We start from the raw sequence: 21,892 nt of genomic DNA on the forward strand, positions 1-21,892 counted from the left end.
AGGGTTTAAGGCTCTTTCTGTTTCGAGGGAAGCAGCCTTCATGACCTTTGTGAAGAAACTGAGGCAAGTCTGTGACAGAACCAGCGGGGACTCTATCTCCCGTAGTGGTGAAGCATCTTATGGGGGTGGAGAGCAGGGGAGCCCTGGGGACTGGCACTGGGGAATTATCCCTAAGGGTTTCCCAGAGAGGGCCTCCGTGTCCTGCAGCAGTCAGGACAGGCTTCCGGGTGGTGGCAGACTTCTGCTAGACTCGTGCCGGGACTGCTGGGGCTGGAACGAGAATGGCAGTGGCTAGAGAGAGAGCTGTGCTGGCTGCCGTTCTGGGGACCTCACTGGAGACGTGTGCCTGCCTAGCGGAGAAATGCCGGGCCAGTCCTAGAAGCTCGCTCGCTTTCTTTCTTTCTTTCTTTCTTTTTCCTTCCTTCCTTCCTTCCTTTTCTTTCTTTCTTTTTCCTTCCTTCCTTCCTTCCTTCCTTCCTTCCTTCCTTCCTTCCTTCCTTCCTTCTTTCCTTTCTGTCCTGGGGATGGAACCTAGAACCTTTCTGATGTTAGACAAGAGCCGTACCCAGCCCCCTAGAGGTTTTCCAGTAGGGAAGAACCAGGGGCGGGCTAGTGTTTGGGTTCACGTGGCTGTGGTAAGGGGGCAGGGAGTAGGGCGAGAGAGAGAGACAGAGACAGAGACAGAGACAGAGACAGACAGAGAGACAGACAGAGAGACAGACAGAGAGACAGAGAGAGAGAGACAGACAGAGAGACAGACAGACAGAGAGAGAGAGAGAGAGAGTGAGAGAGAGAGAAGGAAAGAGAGGGAGAGAGCAAAGAGGGAGCTAGTAGGCTGAGGGGGTGAAGGAGGAGAAGGTGAACTGATGACAGAGGGGAGAAGCTGGAGGGAGAGCGAATGGAGGGGAGAGGGAGAGAGGAAAGAGGGGGGAGGGAGAGAGGGTGGAAGGGCTGTTAACAGTGGAGTGGTTTGAGCCTCACTGATTCTGTGGGCTCATGGGACATCAGGCCTGGCTGCAATCTGCAGCCATGGTGGAACTATGAGCTGGAGGGGAGACAGTGCGGAACAGTGTGTGTGTGTGTGTGTGTGTGTGTGTGTGTGTGTGTGTGTGTGTGTGTGTGTGTGTGTGTACCTGTGCACACACACATGTATGCATGTGCTCATTTGGCTCCTTTCCTGTCCTGTCCTTGACCACACGAGGCCCCTTCCGTCCTGTGGGCCGCCCCTCACCCGTCTGTCCAGCCTGGCATGCTCCCTTGCCCACTTCCCTTGCTCTCCTCAGGGAGAGCTCCTGAAGGCTGGGAGCCTCTGACCCCGGTCTAAGCCCCACTCCACGCCTGCCCCCCAGGCCCCCGCAGCAACCAGTCAACATGCCTGTTTTGCAGCAGGGAAAGCTAAGATGTCGAGAGGCGTAAGGGGGATACCCATGGGAAGCCAGGGTGCAGAGCCCATTTCAGTTTCTGGAGCCTGGCATTTTGAGGGTGTCTCTGGCTGGGGGTGTGGGGGTGGAGGGGTCTACTCTGAATCCCAGATCCTCAGGCCTGGCTCCCAGCTGAGGCTGAGGCAGGAAGGCGGAGAATAGACAGCAGGGTGTCTGTTTTGCTTTGTGAGGTTTAAAAAAAAAATCATTTCCGGCCTCGGAGGCAGCAGCAATTACCGCGGGCACGCTGGGGAGCTGTTTGCCGCCTGTCATCGGCCGGGAAAGGGTCCCTAATGGAGGCCCTGCGGCCAGCCACCAAGCTTGGTGGCGCAAACAGCGGTCAAAACAAAGCCATACTAATAATGGAAGGGAGGCCTCAGGCAGGGCCAGAGTCACCTGCTGGCCCCTTGGTGTCTGCAGACTCCTAGCAGGCAGCTGTCCTGGACTCCATCAGAACCCCAACCCCCTTTCCAGACTTTCTTTGCCCCAGGGAAAGGCTGCTTTCTGGCTGGATTTGGTCACATTAAATCCCCTACCAGGCAGAAGGAGCCAGAGGTGCAAAAGACCAGAGACTCCCTGGTTCTGGAACAGTCTTTGTGTTTGAAGAGGGAAAGGGGGACCAGAGCCTTGGATTGGGAAGAACTGGTGCTGGCCCCACCCTGTGGTGTGGACGTGTGAGTAGCCAGCTAATTGATCAGCTGTGGGTATTAATGCCCCCACAGAATCTAGAGTGTGCCTGATTCCTTCAGGTACGGGAGCCCACTTTACTGATGAAGAAATTGAGGTTCAGAGGAAGTGTAGTTGGGGATCAAGTCTGTGCCAGCTCCTGAGTTTGCTGCAACCTGGGGAGCCCGCCCCACCCCATCAGGAGCAGTGGAGTCCCAGTCTGAGCAGGGGACCAGTTTTGACTCTGGCCAGGCCCTGGCAGGGGTGGAGCCATCGCTGTTCTACACTTGCCCCTACAGGCTGGGTACCCCCTTAACCTCTGCCCTGGGGTATCCTGGGTGATGGCCTTGGCTCTCATTCCTGGGAGTCTCTGTGTCAGCCCTGCCCCTCCTCCTGGGTCTGGGGGAATCCTCTCACCCTCCCCAGAGGTAGAGAAAGACAACAAGGTACAATTCACAGCCCCTGCTCTCCCCGAGCCTCTAGAACCTTCCATGAGGCTACTGGGCAAGGGCTCCCACAGCTCTGCAGGCCACAAAGACCATGTCAGGATGCCCACCTGCCCCGCCTCAAGCTGTGCCATGCTTGACTGCCTCCTCCCTCCCATGCATGGGGCTAGATGGAATCCCCTGGGAAACCTGCTCGGCTCCCACAGTCCTGCAAGTGCCAGAAGATTTTCACTCTCCTTAAATCTCCCTAGATTTGTAATTCCACTGCTGTCTCCCTCAATATGTGCCTCCGTGTGGCCTGGCGAGGCACTTTGCCCTCAGCTGCTGCGACCAGCTTTGCCACCCTCACTTTCCTTCTGTGTCAGAATGCGGGTGGAGAATGTAGGCAAGCCCTCACCTCTCCTGCCTCAGTTTCCTAGTCTTTAAGAAGGGTAGGGACCATTTTCTCAGGTTTATGGCTTGATGAGGTAGTTTCTTACAGGAAAGAAACATGGTGAAATACACCATGGAGGGACTGTCAGCCTTGATCCGAAGCAGCTGACCACAGAAGGGGCCATTGATACAAAGTGTCCAGAATGGGCTACACTGTAAGACTGAGCCCAGGGCTAGGGGATAGAGAATGGAAAACACTGTCTGATGGGAAGGCACAGACCTCCTTTGGGGTGGGGGAGATGAAGTGTGGAGGGGCCTGGAGAAGTTGTCAGTGGCACAACAACGTTATGGGTGCATATTAAAATGATGTAAGCACTTAGTAGGCATCCGTGGATCACACCTGTAATCCTAGCCGCTCAGGAGGCTTAGAGCTGAGGATTTTGGTTCAAAGCCAACCTGGGTAAGAAAGTCTGTAAGACTCTTTAATCTCCAATTAACCAGCAAAAAAAAAAAAGCAAGTAGAGGCATTGCTCAAGTGGTGGAGTACCAGCCATGAGCAAAATAGCTGAGCAAGCGCATGAGGTTCTGAGCTTAAGCCCTCATACTGTCATTAAAAGAAAAAGGGAGGGAAAAGGCAGGCACTGGTGGCTCACACCTGTAATCCTAGCTACACTTGGGAAGCAAAGATCTGAGGAATGTGGTTCAGAGCCACCCTGGGAGTCCTGGAAATTCTCCTTGATACTCTTATCTCTAATATAAGTGGTGCTGTGGTTCTAGGGGTAGAGCACTAGCATTGAGCTGAGTGAAAAGAGGCTCAGAGACTGGGCCAGGCTCTGAGTTCAAGCCCTACAACTGACCCCCCCAAAAAAAGATATATTCAATATGATTTGAACCTCATTTCAATTAAAATAATTCACTAAGGAATACATTGTCTAAAAAGTAATGTACCTGACTTAGATAACTGTAACCGCTTTGGACATCATCTTTATAATAATTTAAAAGTCTATTGGAAGAGTGCTTGCCTAGCATGCTCAAAGACTTGGGTTCTATTCCTTGGGACCACATATATAGAAAAAAAGCCAGAAGTGGTGCCTGGCTCAAGTGGTAAAGTGCTAGCCTTGAGAAAGCCCAAGGACAGTGCTCAGGCTCTGAGCTCAAGTCCAGGACTGGCAAAAAAAACCCAAAACAAACAAAAAAAACCCTTTTACTAATGATCTAAATAAACAGGACACACCTGTAGAGCACACGTGCCAGGCAGCCTACTTCTAGGCAGCAGTCCTTTTGAGGCTTTACTGTCATCCCCATTATACAGAGGAGGAAACTGAGGCACAGCATGGTGCATATGGTTGAGAATTCTTTCTTTTCATTCACTTGGTTGAATATTCCAGTACGTCTAACACTGAGTGATTAGCCAGCTTAGGAACCCTGGGTATGTGGCCCATTGTGTGTGGACTGCATTGTGTGTGAGCTGCTAGGTGCAGCTCAGAGAAGTGAAGGGCTCAAGTAAAGTTACACAGCAATCCAGGGAGAACTGGAGCCCAACCCCTCCCCTGGAAATGCTACACTGTGCACCACAGCCCCTCATCTCCCACCCAGTCCCCTTTCCTCGTTGGCCAACACCTTGGCACGTACTTCCCATGCACAAAGCCTCACATCGGACGGATGGTACAGGGGCAGCCTCGCTTTGATGTTTCCCATTTCATACAAATTTGATGAATTCAGTGCTGTATTCTGCAAGGTATTCCTGTTCATTTTAATACAAAACCAGTGCTGTTCCCCCATTTTTCTGGAATGAATTCAGTTCCTCAGAAAGTTATTTCCCTGATTGGGGCAGAAGAAGAAAGAAGCATTGGCTTTCCAGCAGAGCATCAGGCCTTGCCTTTCTTAAATGAGTGCCTGGCTTTGCCCAGTGGAAGGGTCAGGAGGAATCAGATGGGTAAGTGGCGGGAAGGGCTCCAGATCTGCAGTCCAAGCAGGACCCAGGCCTCGGAGGTGGTAAGGTAGCCTCTTAGTCCCATGGTTGAAGGCAGCCAGGCTGGGGTGGGGGTGGGGTCTGCTGGCTCCACTGCCAGGATCAGCAACCCAGACACCCCCGCCCCCAGAGGTTAAGAAGGAAGTTTCTGCTTGTGCTTCTCTGAATGCAGCAGTGCAGCTTCGCTGGCGTCCCTTGCTACCAGGCAAATTGGAAAGGGAGGCTCAGAGCATGCTGCCTTCCCTGGCTAGAATTTACGAATGCTGTTTGGCTTTCATAGTGTTGATTTTTACAGTTACCCTCTATTTATGGCAAGTGATGCTGACTTTTCCGTTTATGGCAGTAATAAAAGTCTCCTTTTAAGCTGAATTTATTTAAGTAAAAAAGGGAAAGATGCTTTGAAAATAAATATTAAAGTAAATAATAATGCCAGTGGTATAAGAACCCTATGCAATCGGTGAAGGTGTCCCCCCAAAGGCTGGATTTAGGAGTGCCTGTCTCTGGCATGTCCCTTCCTGTCTGCATGTGGTCCTAACTGTATAACTTAACCACATTCAAGCCCATCCCTCCCAACAGCCTTCCCTGACTCTAGGCGGACCCCAGCCTGCCTTTCTGTAGGAAAGCCCAGCCCTTACACCTCTTCCCAGATCTTCCTATGTGATTTCCCTGGACAGCCCCAGGGGAGGCATAGGCTGCTACATAATTCCTGCCCTTGTGAACAATGCACATCCTGAACTACTGTGCATGGCGGCCCAGGCCTTTCTCGGGCCAGGGTGTATACAGCAGTCCCTATTGTGAATGTCTTCCTCTGTGCACTGTGAGCCTCCTGAGGGCCAGTGCCTGCTCTAGGAGAGCTGAGATGATGTAGAAAGCCTGGCCCTGGTCTTGCTGAGGACTGGCGATCCACCAGAGCTGATCATTTCTGTTCCTTCTGGCCAGGCTGTCTTGATCCAGGTTGCCATCTTCCCTCTATGTTAAGAGTCTTTCAGCTCATGACATAATTCCTCTGTCCACCTCTCTGGAGGAGGAGGAGAAGGAGGAGGGTTTTTGCAGGTGCCCATCCATTCCAAGATGAAGTAACCTTCATCAGCTCACATCTTTGCTGTGAGTGCCAGACTTTCAGGGTCAGGGCTGCCCAGAAGGAGCAGAGCCCTCAAGGCCCCCCTGGTTTCTACTGTGGTTGTATAGCCACCTCATCTGCCTCTTAGTCCCAGGGACTTGGCCCTTACTCCCTTGCCTGGCTTTTCAGGTTTTTGTCTCCTGATGTAGATGTCTTGGATGGATAGGTGAGGTGTAGCCTAATTAAATCCTCCTATTGCCTGTCCCTCCCCTAGAGTCCCTGCGCTGCCATCTATCTGGAGTTAAGGTGTCACCCTGTACCACTCCCTGCAGCATAGGACTCCACTGAGCTGGGCACAGAGAAATCTTCCTGAAAACGACCCTAGGGAGCCAGTCACTTTTCTTACAGCTGCACAGGACTGGGGCATAGAGGAAAGTGCCGTATTGATTGGGCCATGCTGCAGCCAGTGCTGGAGTGCTAATCTGACTTAGTGTCGTCATGCTGTGTGACCTCAGACACAGCTGCTCCTCTCTGAACATGGTTTCTTCTTCTGTGAAGCACTGGAGATGAGCAGGGTCCTGTGTACAGTGCTTGGCATACGGGAGGGGATTCTTGCCTCTACATCAAGGGAGGGAGACTGGCTGTGATGGCCCCAGGCCCTCTGAGCTTTGGTTTCTCCACTGCTAATGAAGACTCAGTATGGATAGGCCAGGGATACAGGGGCCCCCTCATCCGCAGTAATGGTGCCAGCAGGGACAGGGAAAGCTAGACTCTGAGCCAGGTCCTGCACCAGTGAGGTATAACCCACCTCTCTTAGCTGTGGTTGCCCTGGCCAGCACTTCTGTGGCCTGCCAGGACCCTTCAGTGAGGTTGCAGGACCACAGCAGCCAGGTCACAGCTCCTGGCACCTGTCAGCTTCTGTACATCACCTGCTTTGTTCTTGGTTCACGTCACAGGACCACTCTCTGAACCATGATCAGAGCCTCTGCCTACCTGGGGCTACAGCCCCAGGGTCGGGGGCTGAATCTCTCCTCAGCCAGGTGTGTTTGGGTGGCAGTGATTGTGAGAGCCAAGACTGGGGTAGGTCTGGCTTGCTGGGGCCGGTGTCCATGTTATCCATTCATGTGACTCCATGCCTGCTCTTACAGGCACAATTCCCCTGAAGAAATCCAATCTGGGACACAGTAGGCATTCAGTAAAAGCTGACTGACAGGATGAGTGGATGACTGGTCTTTATGTATGTGAGCAACATTTCCATCACTGTAACAAAGTACTTTCAATGAGGAAGGATTTATTTTGTTTCGCTCTTTCAGAGGTTTCTGTCTGTGGTCAGCTAGCTCCATTGCTTTCAGGCTCATAGCAAGGTAAATTACCATGGCAGAAGGATGCAGAGGAGAAAACTGCCTACCTCATGGTTGCCAGGAAGCAGAGGGGTGGGGGCAGGGACACCCTTCAAGCCATGACCCCAGGTAAATGACTCGCTTCCTCCAACCTGGCCCCCCCTGATAGCCAGCTCTCCAGGCAGTGTGAACTCCTGCATGGGTTAATCTATTGACAACATTACCATCCTCACTTAGATCCACTCATCTCCCAGAAATGTCATCACCAGGGGGTGTATCCTCCCTGCGTGAGTCCCCAGGGGGCGTTTCACATGTATATCAGACCGCCATACTTCCTGCTTTATTCAGTTTCTCACTGGAGCCTTCCCCCCTCCCTCCCCCCAGGCCTCCTCACATTATCCTTCCATTCAAGAAGGATACAGGGCGGTGTGGAAGGTGGGGAGGATGAATTTAGGGGAGTAGCTGCTCTACTCCCCTGGGGAAGTGAGAGGAGGATCAGAGACCCCTGCAGTGTCCACTGCTACCCCAACAGGGTCTGGGAAGCAGCGAACTTCAGGAAGAGGGCCACCTGTAAGCCAGGCCAAGATCTACATGTAGTGCCCAAGGGGAACGAGTAAGTGGCCAGAAGGGGCCAGAGCTGAATGGTGTTGGGGCACAGCCAGCATGTAAAGGCTGTGGCTACTCAGCCTGGGAGCCTTCTCCTGACTCTCAGTGCTGGTCATTTCCCAGCTGGACCCAAGGCTGGAAATCCTGGATGTCTCCCTCTTAGCCATCCCTCCCCAGGCAGCCCAGAGCAGAGGCAGCAGGCCTTCCTCTGCCACCATGGGCATTGCCTGCAGCGACATGTGTCTACCTACGAGCCATATAGCTCCTGGCATCCTCCTGACTGCCGGATGCAGCTGTAAATGGACTAAAATCCCTCTTTAAAGGGCTCCTGTTCCAGTTGGAAGATAAGCAATAAATGAGGGAAATAAGCAAAACTGTAAGAAAAAAAAGTAGTAAGAAAAAATATGAAGTAGGCATAAGGGGTGCTGATAGAGTAGGCACAGGAAAGGGAAGCCTGAGGGGGCACTGGAACAGACTGAGGGGTTTTTTAAAGGATGGATCTAGGCATAGATGCAGTCTCTCTTGGGCTTGTGAAAGTCTCTAGGGACTTTTAAATAATTGTGGGAAATATGCATATTACAGATTTCCCCATTTAACCTTTTTTTTTTTTTTTTTTTTTTTTGGTGGTGTTGGTGGTATTGGGGTTTTGAACTCAGGGCCTGCAGCTTGCTAGTCAGGCATTCTGTCAATTGAACCACATCCAGTCCTTTTGGCACTGACTGGTTTTTGTTGTTGTTGTTGTTTTAAGAGCCACTCAATCCTGGCTGCCTTGTGTTCTTCTGTTGCAGATAAACTGAGGCCCAGAGAAGCAAAGGCTCAGAAAAGGCTAGATCACACAGTGAGGAGCAGGGGCCAGAGCTTCAGCACAGACCTAGGCAAAATCCTATCTCTCTGTGCTGGGCCAGCCAGATCATCTGCTCTAGCTAGAAGCCAAAGCTGGGCATCAGGCCAGGCCCACGAGACCCTTCCCTGCAACCAGTGTGCTGACACTTGCCTGGGGTTAATGAATATGTGGCTCCCCCAATTAAAAGCAGAAAGGAAGAAGATGTTGTGCTCAATCAAACTGTGTTCCTTCTCTTGCAGAATCTTAATTTGTAGATGCTGAATTTAATTGTCTTCCCAAAGAGCCCAACCTAGAAATGCCTTCTCCTCCAAAATCTATAATTAACCAGCCAGCTTCTGGGAGGCACCTGAACCAGGGGCTCAGCGCTGAGGGAAACAAAGAGGAAACAGGATTTTATGTCCAAACTTGACATGGGAGGGAAGAGACTGAATGGCTATCGAGAAGGAGTCAGGCTGAGACTGGAAGGGGGCTACATGAAGGTAGTCTAGAAGTTACCAGTTCTAAATCTATAGTCCTCTATAACTGGGTTCAGTTTAACCATTGCCTTGCTCTGTGAAGAGTCACTTATCCTCTCTGAGCCTCAGCTTTCCATTGGATAAGTGAGAATAATAAGGATCACACCTAACCTACAGTCTCATGCTGGACCACACTCTTCCAGGAATGGATGCCAAGGGCTTGGGTGCAGAGCCTGGTGAGACACAGTAGTCTAGATTTCTTCCAGATGATTAGTAATCCATTTGCCCAGGAAGGCCTCTGTAGGGGAGGGGAGGGAGGAGGCTCCTCTGGCGGGGGGGGGGGGGGGAAGGGGGGCTCTCAGTCTCTTTATAGCAAGACCCAGAGGTGGAGCTGGCTGAACTTGGCCTGATAACCCCGAGCCTGACAATAGCTACTGCTCAGAACACAGCTCTATGTGAATTTTGGACTGAGAAGATCATTTCTGTACCTTAACTTTCCACCATCCCACTGGGTTAGGGGATTTAAAACCGAAGCAAAGCTCTAGGCCTCCCTGGGTCACTGTTGTTCTCATGCCTCTCTGCTGCTTCCCTGCCTCTGTTCTCAGTCCTCACCCAGCCTTCACTGCCTGCTCATTTGCCTCCTCTCTGAAGCCTGCCAAGATTACTAGCATGCTCAAGTACAAGGGACCGTTTCCCAATGCCCTAGGACATCCAGCTGATGAGATCCTAAGGAATTATCCCTCACCCTATCTCCCCATCCCACCTGGGCCACTCCTGTTAAGTGTGAGGGGAGCACAGAAATCTAGGACCAGCAAATTCCTCTGGCCATGATGTCATGGAGACTAGTCCTTTCTCTGATCAGTCCCCCCCTCCCTGCTTTGATGGACCTGCCCTAGGGAGGCCAGTGCCACCTCTTCAAGGAAGCCCCTCTGATTACTTCCCTGCCTTGCCAGGCCTTTGCTATCAATGATGCCCATTCTGCACCCATCCCGCAGGATTCTGCAAGGTTATCCATTAGAGACTTTTCCTTTCCAGAAAGAGCTCCACAAAGATCCTCTGCAATACTTTGGGAAGAAGTGGGTTTGAGAGTCAGGCAGACACAGGCGCAAATCCTGACTGCTGCGGGAATGTCAAAGGTGGCTCCCCTGTGCTGGGCTATGGGCTCCTTCCTCTGAGCCAGGCTAGGGTTGGCACCTGAGGCTGGCAGGTTGCCACCCCACCTGCTGGGAATCGATCTGCATGTGAGTCCTCTGAGCACTGGGAATGTGGTTGGTCCAAACCCAGTCTGCTAAGAGCATGTAAAATATGCTCTGATTTCACGACTCAGCACAGAAGAAAAGGAATATAAAATGTCTCAGTAATTTTTATTACGTGTTAAAATAATTTTTTGATCTTAGCTTAAATAAAATTATTAACATTAATTTCATTTTTTTAGTTTTTTTTCATATGGCTACTAGAAAACGAAGTACCCTCTGTTCTGCATGGCTTTCGTCCTTCCATTTGTGATTCTGCTGGCCAGTGGGGCTCTAGATGGCTATCACTGGAGTCCTACGGGGTGCTGGCTGAGTGGTGAGATCTGCCCTGGACTTTGGCCCACTCCAGGCTGTCAGCTGTGTCAGGCCACGAAGCCCAGGAACTGACAGTCCACTGCCTTCTCTGGGCCTGGCTTTCTGCTGTCAATGAGCTCTGGGTGGCTGGTAGTCTATGTGTCTTCAGTGACAAGGTGTATATACATGGAGGTGACAGATATCATATTCACTGGGTGATCTGCAAAGTTTCCAGACATTTTTTTACCTCTGGGGTGAAAGATCTGAGGATCATTTGAAGCCAGCCAGGACAAGAATGTCCATGAGACTTTTTTTTTTTTTTTGCCAATCCTGGGCTTGAGCTCAGGGCCTGAGCACTGTCCTTGGGCTTTCCTCAAGGCTAGTGTTCTACCCTGAGCCACCACACCATTTCTGGCTTTTTCTATGTATGTGGTACTGAGGAATTGAACCGGGTCTTCGTGCATGCTAGGCAGGCACTCTACCACTAGGCCAAACTCCCAGCCCCTCCATGAGACTTTTATTTACAATGAACTACCAGAAAACCAGAAGTGAGGCTGTGGCTCAAAGTGATATCCTTGAGCAAAAAAGCTCAGGAACAGTGCATGACGGAGGGGGACAGGAGGAGACAGAAAAGGGGTGAGATTTTGATTACATCAGGACAATATTTGTTTGAGGGAACAGAAAGTGGAGGAGAAGAGCTAGGACCCACAGCAGGGTCCACCTGGCAGACTGGAGCCCAGGTCATTGGGGAACTGTCTGTCCTGGACCTCGGTTGAGAGCTGGGCCTTGGGGAGAAAAGGGAAACAGGATGACTGTTAAGTCTCCCTGAACCCAGAGGATCGAATACCCCTCCTTCAACCACTTTTCTATGGGGACTGAGTGCCCTGGGGAGCAGCCACTACCAGTATCCTGGTGAACAAAAATGGAGGTGGGGGACTCACTCAGCCTACCCAAAGCAGGCTATCTCTCAGAGAGGGTGATCTCAAGTTAAGCTTGTCTACCTCAAGGAAGTAGATGGACAAAGAAAGGCCAAGGGAAAGACAGGCAGAAGAGAGCTGGCACAAATGGGAGAGCCAGGCAAAGTCACAGGGCAGGGGGACAGGCTGGCCAGGAGGAGGTTGGGGTAAACCCGGGGCAGTGGGGACCTACCTCACCAGGCCTCTGAGGCCAGGTGGTTTTATAAAGTTGATGTGGCTGCCTTGTCCTGGAGGTGGAACTGCCCAAAAGGGAAACTGAATGGCGGTAACTTTCAAATCTGGAAGAAGTGAGGAGACTGGATGCTTCTTCCTGCCCTCTGCCCTGGCTGCTTCCATTCCATCCTTCCTCTGAAGCAATCCTCTCCTGCAAGGATCACCAACGTGTCCCCAGGCTCTGGGACAGAGGGCTAGCCCATGACCTGCAGTTCAGGCTAGCTCATGGCCCTGTCACCAGAGGCTAGGCTCACCCTTTGTGTCAGCCTAGACCACTTCCAGTGCCCAACAGCCCACTCTGCTCCCGCGCCATCGCCTGCGCTACACCCTTAGCCCCGCCCAGAACCGACTCTGAACGTGCCTCCTCTCGCTAGCCCCGCCCCCACACGTTTGCCCCGCCCCTCACCCTCCTCTCGCAGTCTCATTCGCCCCTCCCGGACTCTCAGGCCCCGCCCCACGCTGCCAGCCCCGCCCCTCCGGTCTCGGCGCCGCCCTGAGCCCCGCCTCCTGGTTTCTCGTGCAGCACTGTTCACAGAGACGCCCCACGACATGACAGCGCGGACCGGCGAGGACGTGGAAATGGCCTGTTCCTTCCGAGGCAGCGGCTCCCCGTCCTACTCTCTGGAGATCCAGTGGTGGTACGTGCGGAGCCACCGGGACTGGGCTGACAAGCAGGCCTGGGCCTCCAACCAGGTAACTGGCCTGGGGCCACCGGAGTGGGCTGAGGAAACCCCGCCCAGGGTGGGGGTTCTCTGCCCCTCGGCCCCCCTGTGGGCTCGACATGGATGCCAGCGTCCAGCCTGGCCCCTTCTCTCCCCGCTGCTCAGCCCAAGATACTCAATGCCCAAGAGCCAGGCTGTTTCTTAAAAGGGGCAGAAGCCAAGAGACGAAGCTAAGCTGAGCGCTCAGGTCCTTTCCTCCAGAAAGGGAGGAAGTGCTCCCATCTGTGCCAGGTAGAGGCCCAGAACCAGCACGGGCTCATGGCACGGGATGGATCTTGTGACTCCCTTGCCCCCTCTTCCCCTGGCTGCCAGGTGTGTAGCTCTGCAAACCCGGGGTGGGCAGCCTTGGGGCCGAGGTCATTCCCAAGCCCTCACGTGAGCCTGCAGGGAACCCACTGCACACGCACACACATGCACATATCACGTGCACCCCAATACCCACTGCACACGCACACACATGCACATACTACGTGCACCCCAATACCCTTGAGAATCTTAAGTGCACTGCTTCTGTGGTCAGCTGGATGTACATGTACCTCCCTAATCCTCCTTTTGTAGTCCTGAGTGAACACAGAGGAGAGGAAACCCATCTCCGGACCTTATGGCCCCCGAACTTAGGGCCTGAGCACTGTCCCTGAGCTCTTCTGCTCAAGGCTAGCGTTCTACCACTTTGAGCCACAGCACCACTTCTGAATCCTTTTATTTTATTTTATTTTATTGCCAGTCCTGGGCTTGAGCTCGGGGCCTGAGTGCTGTCCTTGGACTTTCTCAAGGCTAGAGCTCTACCACTTGAGCCTCAGCACCACTTCCGGCTTTTTTCTATGTATGTGGTACCGAGGAATCGAACCCGGGTCTTCATGCATGCTAGGCAAGCACTCTACCACTAGGCCAATCTCCCAGACGCTGAATCCTTTTATATTTATTGTCCCCTTCTATTTTTTACTAACACGTATTAAGTATACTATTAATGGGGTTCAGTGTGATGTGTCCACATGTGCACCCAGCATGCACTGGTCGCTCTGACTTCCCTTTACCCATTAACTGTTGTCACCCACATCCTGTGCTAATGCTTTGTCTCTGCTGTCTCTGCCCCTCCCCCTCCCCACAGCTGAAAGCATCTCCACAGGAAGACGCAGGAAAGGACGCCACCAAAATAAGTGTGAGTTTTCATAATGACTTCTTGCAAGGGCTCTAATAGAGTACGCAGGTGTAACTTTAAAATAAATATTTGAGGGGGGGTTGTTCCATTTCCACAGGGAACTTGGGCAAGAAGATGGAGGAGGAATAACAGGGGAGGGGAGGGAGAAAGCTAGAGAGTTCAAGGCTAGAGATTTTTTAAAAGCTAGACATTTTTCAAGTCCATTGAATGACAGGCACAAACAAATGACAAAGGAGAGAAGATGCATGCTCTCCTGTGGGGCCAAGGCCAAGCACAACTCGGTACCTCATGGATCTCAGCAACATTTTTCATCTGCGGAGCCGCCAAGGTCTAAGGAGCCTGAGGTGGCTTTCTTTTTGGACATCATGAGTGACACCTATAGCATTTCAGTCCCTGGTCCCTCTGGTAATCATTCCTGTCCAGAGACTCTGGGACTGGCCAGGCCTTCCTGTAGGAAAGGCCACACATTCATTATAGGTGGGACAATGCGGGGCAGGGGTAGAGGGCCAGGAGTTACAGAGGTCACCCCAGGTGCAACTGGGGTTGCTGAATTCCTTGTCCTTGGCTCTGCCAGAGCCAAGGGACACTGGGGACCCAGAGGAGCTCAAGATGACAGGTTTTGGGTGCAGACCTGGGAGAGGCAGGCAGCCTTGAGAAGGTGACTGGAAGAGAACATTATAAAGAAAGAGCCATCCTGGGGATGGAATTTGGTCACAGGACCAGGCTGGGTTTGTGCTGGACCTGAGGAAAGCCAGGCAGGAGGCTGGAAGTCCATAGCAGCAAAGAGGGGAAGGGGCCCGGGGGGGGGGGGGGAGCTGTACTTCCAAAATGTCCCCCTGTCTGCTTTCAGGGGTAAGGTGAGGATCCTAAGGGCAGTTAGACACAGAGGTTACAGTGTCGAGAATGGACACGAGGCCACACAGGGGTGTTGGGAAGGATAGAGGAGACTGGACAAGAGGAGTGCAGGTGAGAGAATACAGGAGCTTTGACGTGTCATAGCTCCTTGGCCAGGGCCCTGCTGAGATCCTCAAGATCCAGCCATTTCCAGCCCCGGACAGCTGACAGATAGTTAAGGCAGGCAGGTAGAAGGCGGCCTGCCTGTGTTATGGTGTCTCACTCCTCCAACTCTCTCTCCAGTGATTGTGTTTGTGGCTCTATGAGCGGCTCAGGCAGAGGAGAAAATCATCTAATTGATTTAGAGGACTGTAATTCCAGCTGCTGGTCCCTCGTGAGGGGAATGCGTGATGCTAATTAGCTAAATAACACTGAGTGTGCTTGGAGTGATGTGAATTCCCCCCAGCTGCACCCCATAATTCCCATATCAGCTGGGGCTCTGGGGTCTGGCAGGAAATGTACAGACAGGCACAAGTCCAGCCCCTCAGGCAGACAGCCTTGCAAATGAGCAGACACCTTTAAGCCGGCCCACTGCTGGGGTTCTTATGGTCCTGGGAGAAGGTGACATTTTTCTCCCCCCCTTCAGAGCTCTGTTCACATTGCACCTGGGGCTCATCCTGTCCACCTTGTCCATCCCAACCCCGCCATCTCTCTGCCTTCCCATTTCCTCCCACCCCTGGGCCTTTGCACAGGCCAAGCCTCTGCCTAGAAAGCTGTTCTGTCTCTCTCACGAGACAGGCTCAGCAGCCTCTCCTTCCCTTTTCTGCTGGCTGCATTTCTGTCCGTGATTACATCTGCCTTCCTCAGAAACCTGGAACCCAGGGCTATGCCTCAATAGTCGTATTTCCAGAGCTCAGCATGGAGCCTGGTACATAATAGGTGCCCAATAAACACAAGGATGATACATACACACATACATACACCAATGTATCTGTCAACACAGAACTTCGCTGTGACATGGCATGTGTCTCATGCCTGCCCCTGGATATATACAGGTGACAAAAATCCATGATGGATCCATGTGGGAAGACACTGCCTTCTCCCTTGGTTTCCATTTCTCCTTATAGCTGTTGTCTCAGGCAAGTAAGAAAGCACTTGGGAGCTGTGTGGCTGGCAGTGGTTTTTATCTAGCGTGGAACTTGTTAACAAGAATTTGTGAACCCTAAGGCTCCTTCACGGATGTGTGTAGGGGGAGATTGGTGACACATGCCATTCTCATTTATATGCAATAATACTAATAACAATACAGTGATAATACAGCAGCTCACGTTATCCGCTACTTGCCATATGCCAGGAGCCTTGCCGAGCGCTCAGCATGAATTAGCTCAGCTACCTGGAGGCCTGGCACTGCCTCCCGGAGTATCCCTGAACAGTATCCCTGCTCCTGTAAGAGGGCCTCAGCCAGGGACTGAACACACCACTGCCGCTTGGCTGTGTTCACGCTCTGAAAGGCTTTCTCTGGGTCTGCAGCCTTTCACCCTGTAGTTTAAGCCCATTTTCTCTTCACCAGTTCTGGAAGTCTGACTTTGGGCGCTGTCCCTGAAATGTTGTGCTCAAGGCTAGAACTCTACCGCTTAGCACCACAGAGCCACTTCCAGTCTTTTGATGGTTAATTGGAGAGAGTTTTCATGAACTTTCCTGCTTGGGCTGGTATGGAACTGTGATCCTCAGTTCTCAGCTGCTCCTGAGTAGCTAGGATTTCAGGCATGAGCCACCTGTCCCTGAGTTTATGTATTCATGTGTTTATTTATTGGAGTTGGTATTGGGAATTGAACTAAGAGCCTTACCTTTACTAAGAGCCAAGCGCTCTACTATTTGAGCCACACCCCTAGTCCACTTTTGCTTTTAGCTTGTTTTTCAAATGGGGTCTCGTGCTTGTCCTCGGCTCAGCACTGATCTCCCGAATCACCCTACCTCTACCTAGTGAGTAGCTGGGATTACTGATAGGTAGGTACGGTCATGCCCGGCCCCCATTTCCTAATTTTAAGCAATTTCCCCTTCCACCTTCCCAGGACCCTTCATGATCACCAGATGATGGTGGGCCCCAGTGAGCAGACGTTGTGTTGCCTCTCCCTGCCCCAGGGAGTCCTGCCCAGGTGTCCTAGGCTGGTATGAGAGATGGGCATCAGTCCACCCCTCATAGGTGGCCATCAAAGTGGAGGAGAGCGGCAAGGGAGAGTCGGGGAGCTGATTTGGCCAAGGCTACGTGTCAGTGAAGGGCAGGGCTGGGGTCTGGTGTCCCTAGAAGAGCAGGAAGGAAGGAGCTTGATACAGCCGGCTGGGGGAGGGGCTCTGACGGAGGTTCAGAGTTGAGTCCCACCAGGGAAGGGACGGCCTCCCCCTGCTCCCCACTGGGGCCATCACCTCCACCTAGAGGTACCACCGAGGCCTGGATAGATCCCCTGGCCGCTTCCTGGTCAGGCTGGAAAGCCCACTCAAGGGTGTCTGGGCCATGGGGGAGCAGGAGGAGCCTGCCGCATCTCTTTCAGCGTAATTAGGTGCTTAATTGCACCTGTAAAGCCTGTCGATGATGCCTGTGCGGTGATTATGATTTACAGCCAGGCGCCCAGCAGGGGCTGCCTCTCAGGGTCCCCTCTTCCGACCTTCCAGTCACTCTGCAGCACGGAGCCAAAATGTTCTCTGCAGAACTTGTGAATAACAGAACCTGGCACCCGCCACCCCCAAAAAGCTGCTGGCGAAGGTGGGGCCTCTCATGAGGTGCTGGACTGGGCTCCCCCGATGCCTGGAGTTTTGGGAGCCTGGAAATGAGGCAGAAAGGGGTAGAAGCCTTTTCTTTATAGGTTCTTCCCTAAAAGAAAAACCAGACCTGGCCTCTGTCACCAGCTGGTGGCTCTCTCCGAGTCTCATGTTTTTGTGTAAGTGTGTGCTGCTGCTGGGGCTTGAATTCAGGGCCTGGGCGCTGTTCCTGAGCCTTTCTGGGCTCAAGGCTAGCACTCTACCACTTCAGCCACAGCACCGCTTTGGCTTTTTGTATTGTTTTGTTTTGTTCATAGTGTACTGAAGAAACACACCCAGGGCTTTCTGCGTGATAGGCAAATACTCTACTCCTAAGTCACACTCCCAGCTCCCTTTCTGGGTTTTTGAGTCTTACGTACTTTCTTGCCTGGATTGGCTTCAAACTGCAATCCTCATATCAACCTCCTGAATTGCTGTCAGGCACGAGCCACTGGTGCCCGGCAGAGCCTCACTTTTCACCCACACAATGGTGTCTCCTCAGGCCCCATCCCACAATCACAGTGAGGTCTGCATGACCTGCTGAGGTTGGTTTCCTCCCCTCTCCACCACGGAGCCCTCCATCCAAGATGGAGCTGCTGCAGCTGCTATGATTTCTCTCCTGTGTCTTCTGCAGATGTTGCCCGGGGCAGAGCACAGGGCAGGCATCCTCACTCTCCATTTGCCCTCTGCACCAGGCATCGGTCCTGGCAGGCATCACTAGTTCTGGCTGGCTCATAGCTTTGTCCACACGGTGCCCAGCTCAGAGCAGGCAAATATGGAATGGATGGATGAACGAAGCCAGAAAGATGGAGGCCAGGGAGCTGGTGATAGCTCAGGGTCAGAGCCCATCCTGCAGGGCTCCCCACCCCCTTTGGTTAGCTGGCCTTGGGAAAGCCACATTTGTCTGGGTGGCAGGTGAAGGAGCTGCCTGTCTGGGTGGGCACAGGCCTCGCTCCCTCTGTGGCCCCAAGGGCTGGGTGCGTGAGGCCTGGGGCGCTCTCTCCCTCCCAGCAGCGGCTCCCAGCGTTTCGAATTATTACTCCATTAGCGCCTTGTAGGGTTGACAAATGAAGGATAATTAATATCCGTGAGGGAAACAGATGTTGAGGTAATTCGCTCCCGCTGCGCATTTGCAATGGCACCTCCTAACCCGCCTGAGAGTGGAGGGGAGCGTGGTAGGACTGCAGGGCTTCTGTGGGCCCTTGGTCCATGGGAGAGAGGCAGGGGAAGGGATGGGCATCCACTGGGCGCCTGGTTCTTGGCCCCTAGGCTAATACAAACAGCTGGGAGTTTCCTCCTGCTTACCATTGGGAAGTTCTGCCTAGGTCCCACATTGGTGTCTCTTACTGTGTCATGAGCACGTGCTTCTCTGCTTTATGAGGGGTGATGACTGGTAGGGAAGTCTGTGGAGGGGAGGATGGGTCAGGTTCTCTGGCACTGCCCATCAATCACTGGCCTTTTGGAGCCTGAGAGAGCTTGGGGCCCTGCCAGCATGGGGTGACCCTCTGTGCACTCACTGAACTGTTTTCAAGGGAAGGTGCATGAATCTAACCCAGATTCAGGCCCCAGCCAGACTTGAGGGTCCTGGGTAAGTCTCATCTCCCTCTGGAGCCTCAGTGTCACCATCTATAAAGTGGGGCACATGTGTGCCCGTGCCCTAATGTGAGAAGCCTGGTGTCTGACCCCACTTCTGTTGGAGAAAAGGGAGGGGTGAGTCCTCTCACTTCACAGGTGGCCATCTTCTCACCGGGGTCCTCCCACACGCTGCCCTCCTAGAGTCCAAAGCTGGGCTCTCCCTGCTCTTCTTGGAGTTGGGGCTTGACAGGAACAGGCTACCTTGTGGTCATTCTCAAGAGGGACATCCAGTAGGGCTTGGGGACAGGACCTGGAGCGCCCCAGCTTCCAGCTGGTGTGAGGTCATGAAACAGAGCTGTGCTCAGGGAGAGTGGTCCCCTCCCCCAGCCTCCCCCACGCGGTACCTTACACAACCATCCAAATGACTTTTCTCTTTGAATTGAAGAACAAAATCAAATCCCAGCAGAGTTCTATGCATGGCAGATTTATTTGCTAATCTGGACACAAGAGGTGATTGCACAGACAAGTTGTGCTGTGGTCACCCAGTGGAATACTACAGGGCAATCAACAGAGCCAGAGGCCACGTGCATTTCCCATTAAGGAATCTCACCGATAGAGTGTTGTGTGAGAGAGGACCCCGTCAGAGAATTCCACAACAGGCGAGACCCCCGATGGAGACACAAGTGGGAAGTAGGGCGGGTGGAGATTAGTGCTGATGAGGCAGGACTAACTGGAGGCTCCAGAAGGCTGTCAGTCCCCTGTGCCTCTCCCTGCATGGCAGTGACACACACATGCACACACGTGAAGTGTCATCAGGCTGGCTGTGCTTGAGTGCGTACACAATCTAAACTTCAATTTGAAAATGAAAATGAGAAAACTTGACCACGGGCTGGACCTATTGGCAGCTAGGCCACATTGTGAGACCCTGTCCCCTAAATAAATACGTACAGAAGTAAGTAAAACTAACAAGCCAGTAAAAACCCAGGGTTTGCTGGGCACCAGAAGCTCATGCTAGCTACTCAGGAGGTTGAGATCTGAGGATCACAGTTTGAAACCAGCCTGGGCAGGAAAGTCTGTAAGACTCCTATCTCCAGTGAGCCACCAGAAAGCTGGAAGTGGCCCTGTGGCTCAAGTTTACACAAAAGAGCTCAGGGACAGCACCCAGGCCCCGAGTTCCAGCCTCAGACAGAGATCCTCTTACTTATGCCTCCCAGGCAGGCAGCTAGGGTTGTGGATTCTAGGTGGCTGTTAGCCGGCTCAGGGTCGGCCTTTATTTGAAAGAAACCACCTTTCCGGCTGCGGTTCACCCTGCCAGGCCCTCGCCCTTCCCGCCCCGCCCCCCACCCTCCCTCCGCGGGCCGCTCACCGCCTCTCTGTCGCCCCCAGGTGGTCAAGGTGGTCGGCAGCAACATCTCCCACAAGCTGCGGCTGTCCCGGGTGAAGCCCACGGACGAGGGCACCTACGAGTGCCGGGTCATCGACTTCAGCGACGGCAAGGCCCGGCACCACAAGGTCAAGGCCTACCTGCGGGTGCAGCCCGGCGAGAACTCGGTCCTGCACCTGCCCGAGGCGCCCCCCGCCGCGCCCGCCCCGCCGCCCCCCAAGCCGGGCAAGGAGCTGCGCAAGCGCTCGGTGGACCAGGAGGCCTGCAGTCTCTAGGGACGCGCGCCCACCCGGGGGGGGGCGCCCCTCCCCTGGGGTCCCCGCCCCTCCCCTGGGGTCCCCGCCCCTCCCCCCCCGAGGTCCCCGTCCGGCCGCCTCCCCGCCCCGGGCCGCCCCCTGCCCGCCTCCCCTCTCTGCGCATGTTCGCCCACCCCCGCTCCCCTGCAGACCCCCGCGGTGACCCGGCTCGGAGAAGGGGGCCCTGGGCTCCGGGGACGACCGCGGCCCGGGCTGCCCCCGCTCCCCTTCCGCCACCGGCTTCAGTGGGGCCCTGTGTTTTGCTTTGCTTGCTTGTCCTTCCGTCCAGTCCCGCGCCGGGCCTCCCGGCCTCGGCCTCCTCCTTCCCGCCACCCCGGCTTGGACCTGGGGGTGTGGACGGCGCCCTTTCCAGACTCCGGACTCGAATCCTGACGGGCCCCCGGGCGGCCGAGCAGGGCCACGCACTCACACGTCCCCCGGAGAGCGAGGCGCCCGGCCTCGGCACGCCTCTGCGGCCCCCGCGCCGGGCTCTCCGGGGAGGCGGAGCCGGGAGCCTGCCCACCCGCGGCGGGGCCGGCAGAGCTTTGCACCAGCAGGACCCCGTCGGCGTCTCCGAGGCGCTCTGCCAGCTCCCAGGGCCCCGGGCCCCTCCCCTGGGGGCGCGGGTCCGTGGGGAGTCAAGGCCCCCTCCACCAACGCCCCCTCCACTCCCGGTCAGGGGCCGCGCGCCCCGACGGTGAGGAGGCGGGGCTGCGCGGGCCGCCCTGCAGACAGACCCGACCCGCGACGACCAGCCAACCTGAATAAAGCCGTTTCAACAAACCCCAGGGCTGCTTTCTGGGGCGTCCGGAGGACGGTGGAGGAGAGGGCGGAGGGCACGCGCCACCCGCCCCCGTGCCCTCCGAGCTGGGGTCTGGCTCTGGCCCTTTGCAAAGCCGCGCGGCAGGCGAGAGGAGTGAGCAGCCTTAGTCCAGCTCCACTCCAGTTATCAGGTGCTTGCATTCGTCTTTGATCCTGATGTACTCACGCGTGTCCAGAGGACTGCGTAACCGTGTACGCACAGTTGTGTGAATAACTGAAATGCATATTCCTGGGGTAGCCACCACCTACCACGCCAACTCCATGCCAGCCTCCCCGCCTCCTCCATGCTCCCCTCCCTCCCTCCCAAGGCCACCCACTGATACTGCCTGTAATCACAGCCTTAACATTGTTTATATAGTCTTAATACATAAAGTCACTTTAAACA

General features: G+C 54.1%; 1 protein-coding gene across 1 annotated transcript in view; it reads left to right on the top strand.

Annotated features, from left to right (window-relative positions):
- The window catches only part of Vstm2l (V-set and transmembrane domain containing 2 like), a 28,916-nt gene extending 8,180 nt beyond the window's left edge, over positions 1-20,736 (top strand). Inside the window, exons 2-4 of the mRNA XM_090352850.1 lie at positions 12,443-12,612; positions 13,750-13,800; positions 20,392-20,736. Of these exons, the coding sequence (XP_090208976.1) occupies positions 12,443-12,612; positions 13,750-13,800; positions 20,392-20,664 (494 nt within the window). The 3' untranslated portion in view covers positions 20,665-20,736. The remainder of the gene's footprint in view (positions 1-12,442; positions 12,613-13,749; positions 13,801-20,391) is intronic.
- Positions 20,737-21,892: the final 1,156 nt, after the last annotated feature.

The sequence above is a fragment of the Megascapheus bottae genome, chromosome 18 (genome assembly GCF_031878675.1).
Source record: "Megascapheus bottae isolate mThoBot1 chromosome 18, mThoBot2.hap1, whole genome shotgun sequence".
NCBI lineage: Eukaryota > Metazoa > Chordata > Mammalia > Rodentia > Geomyidae > Megascapheus > Megascapheus bottae.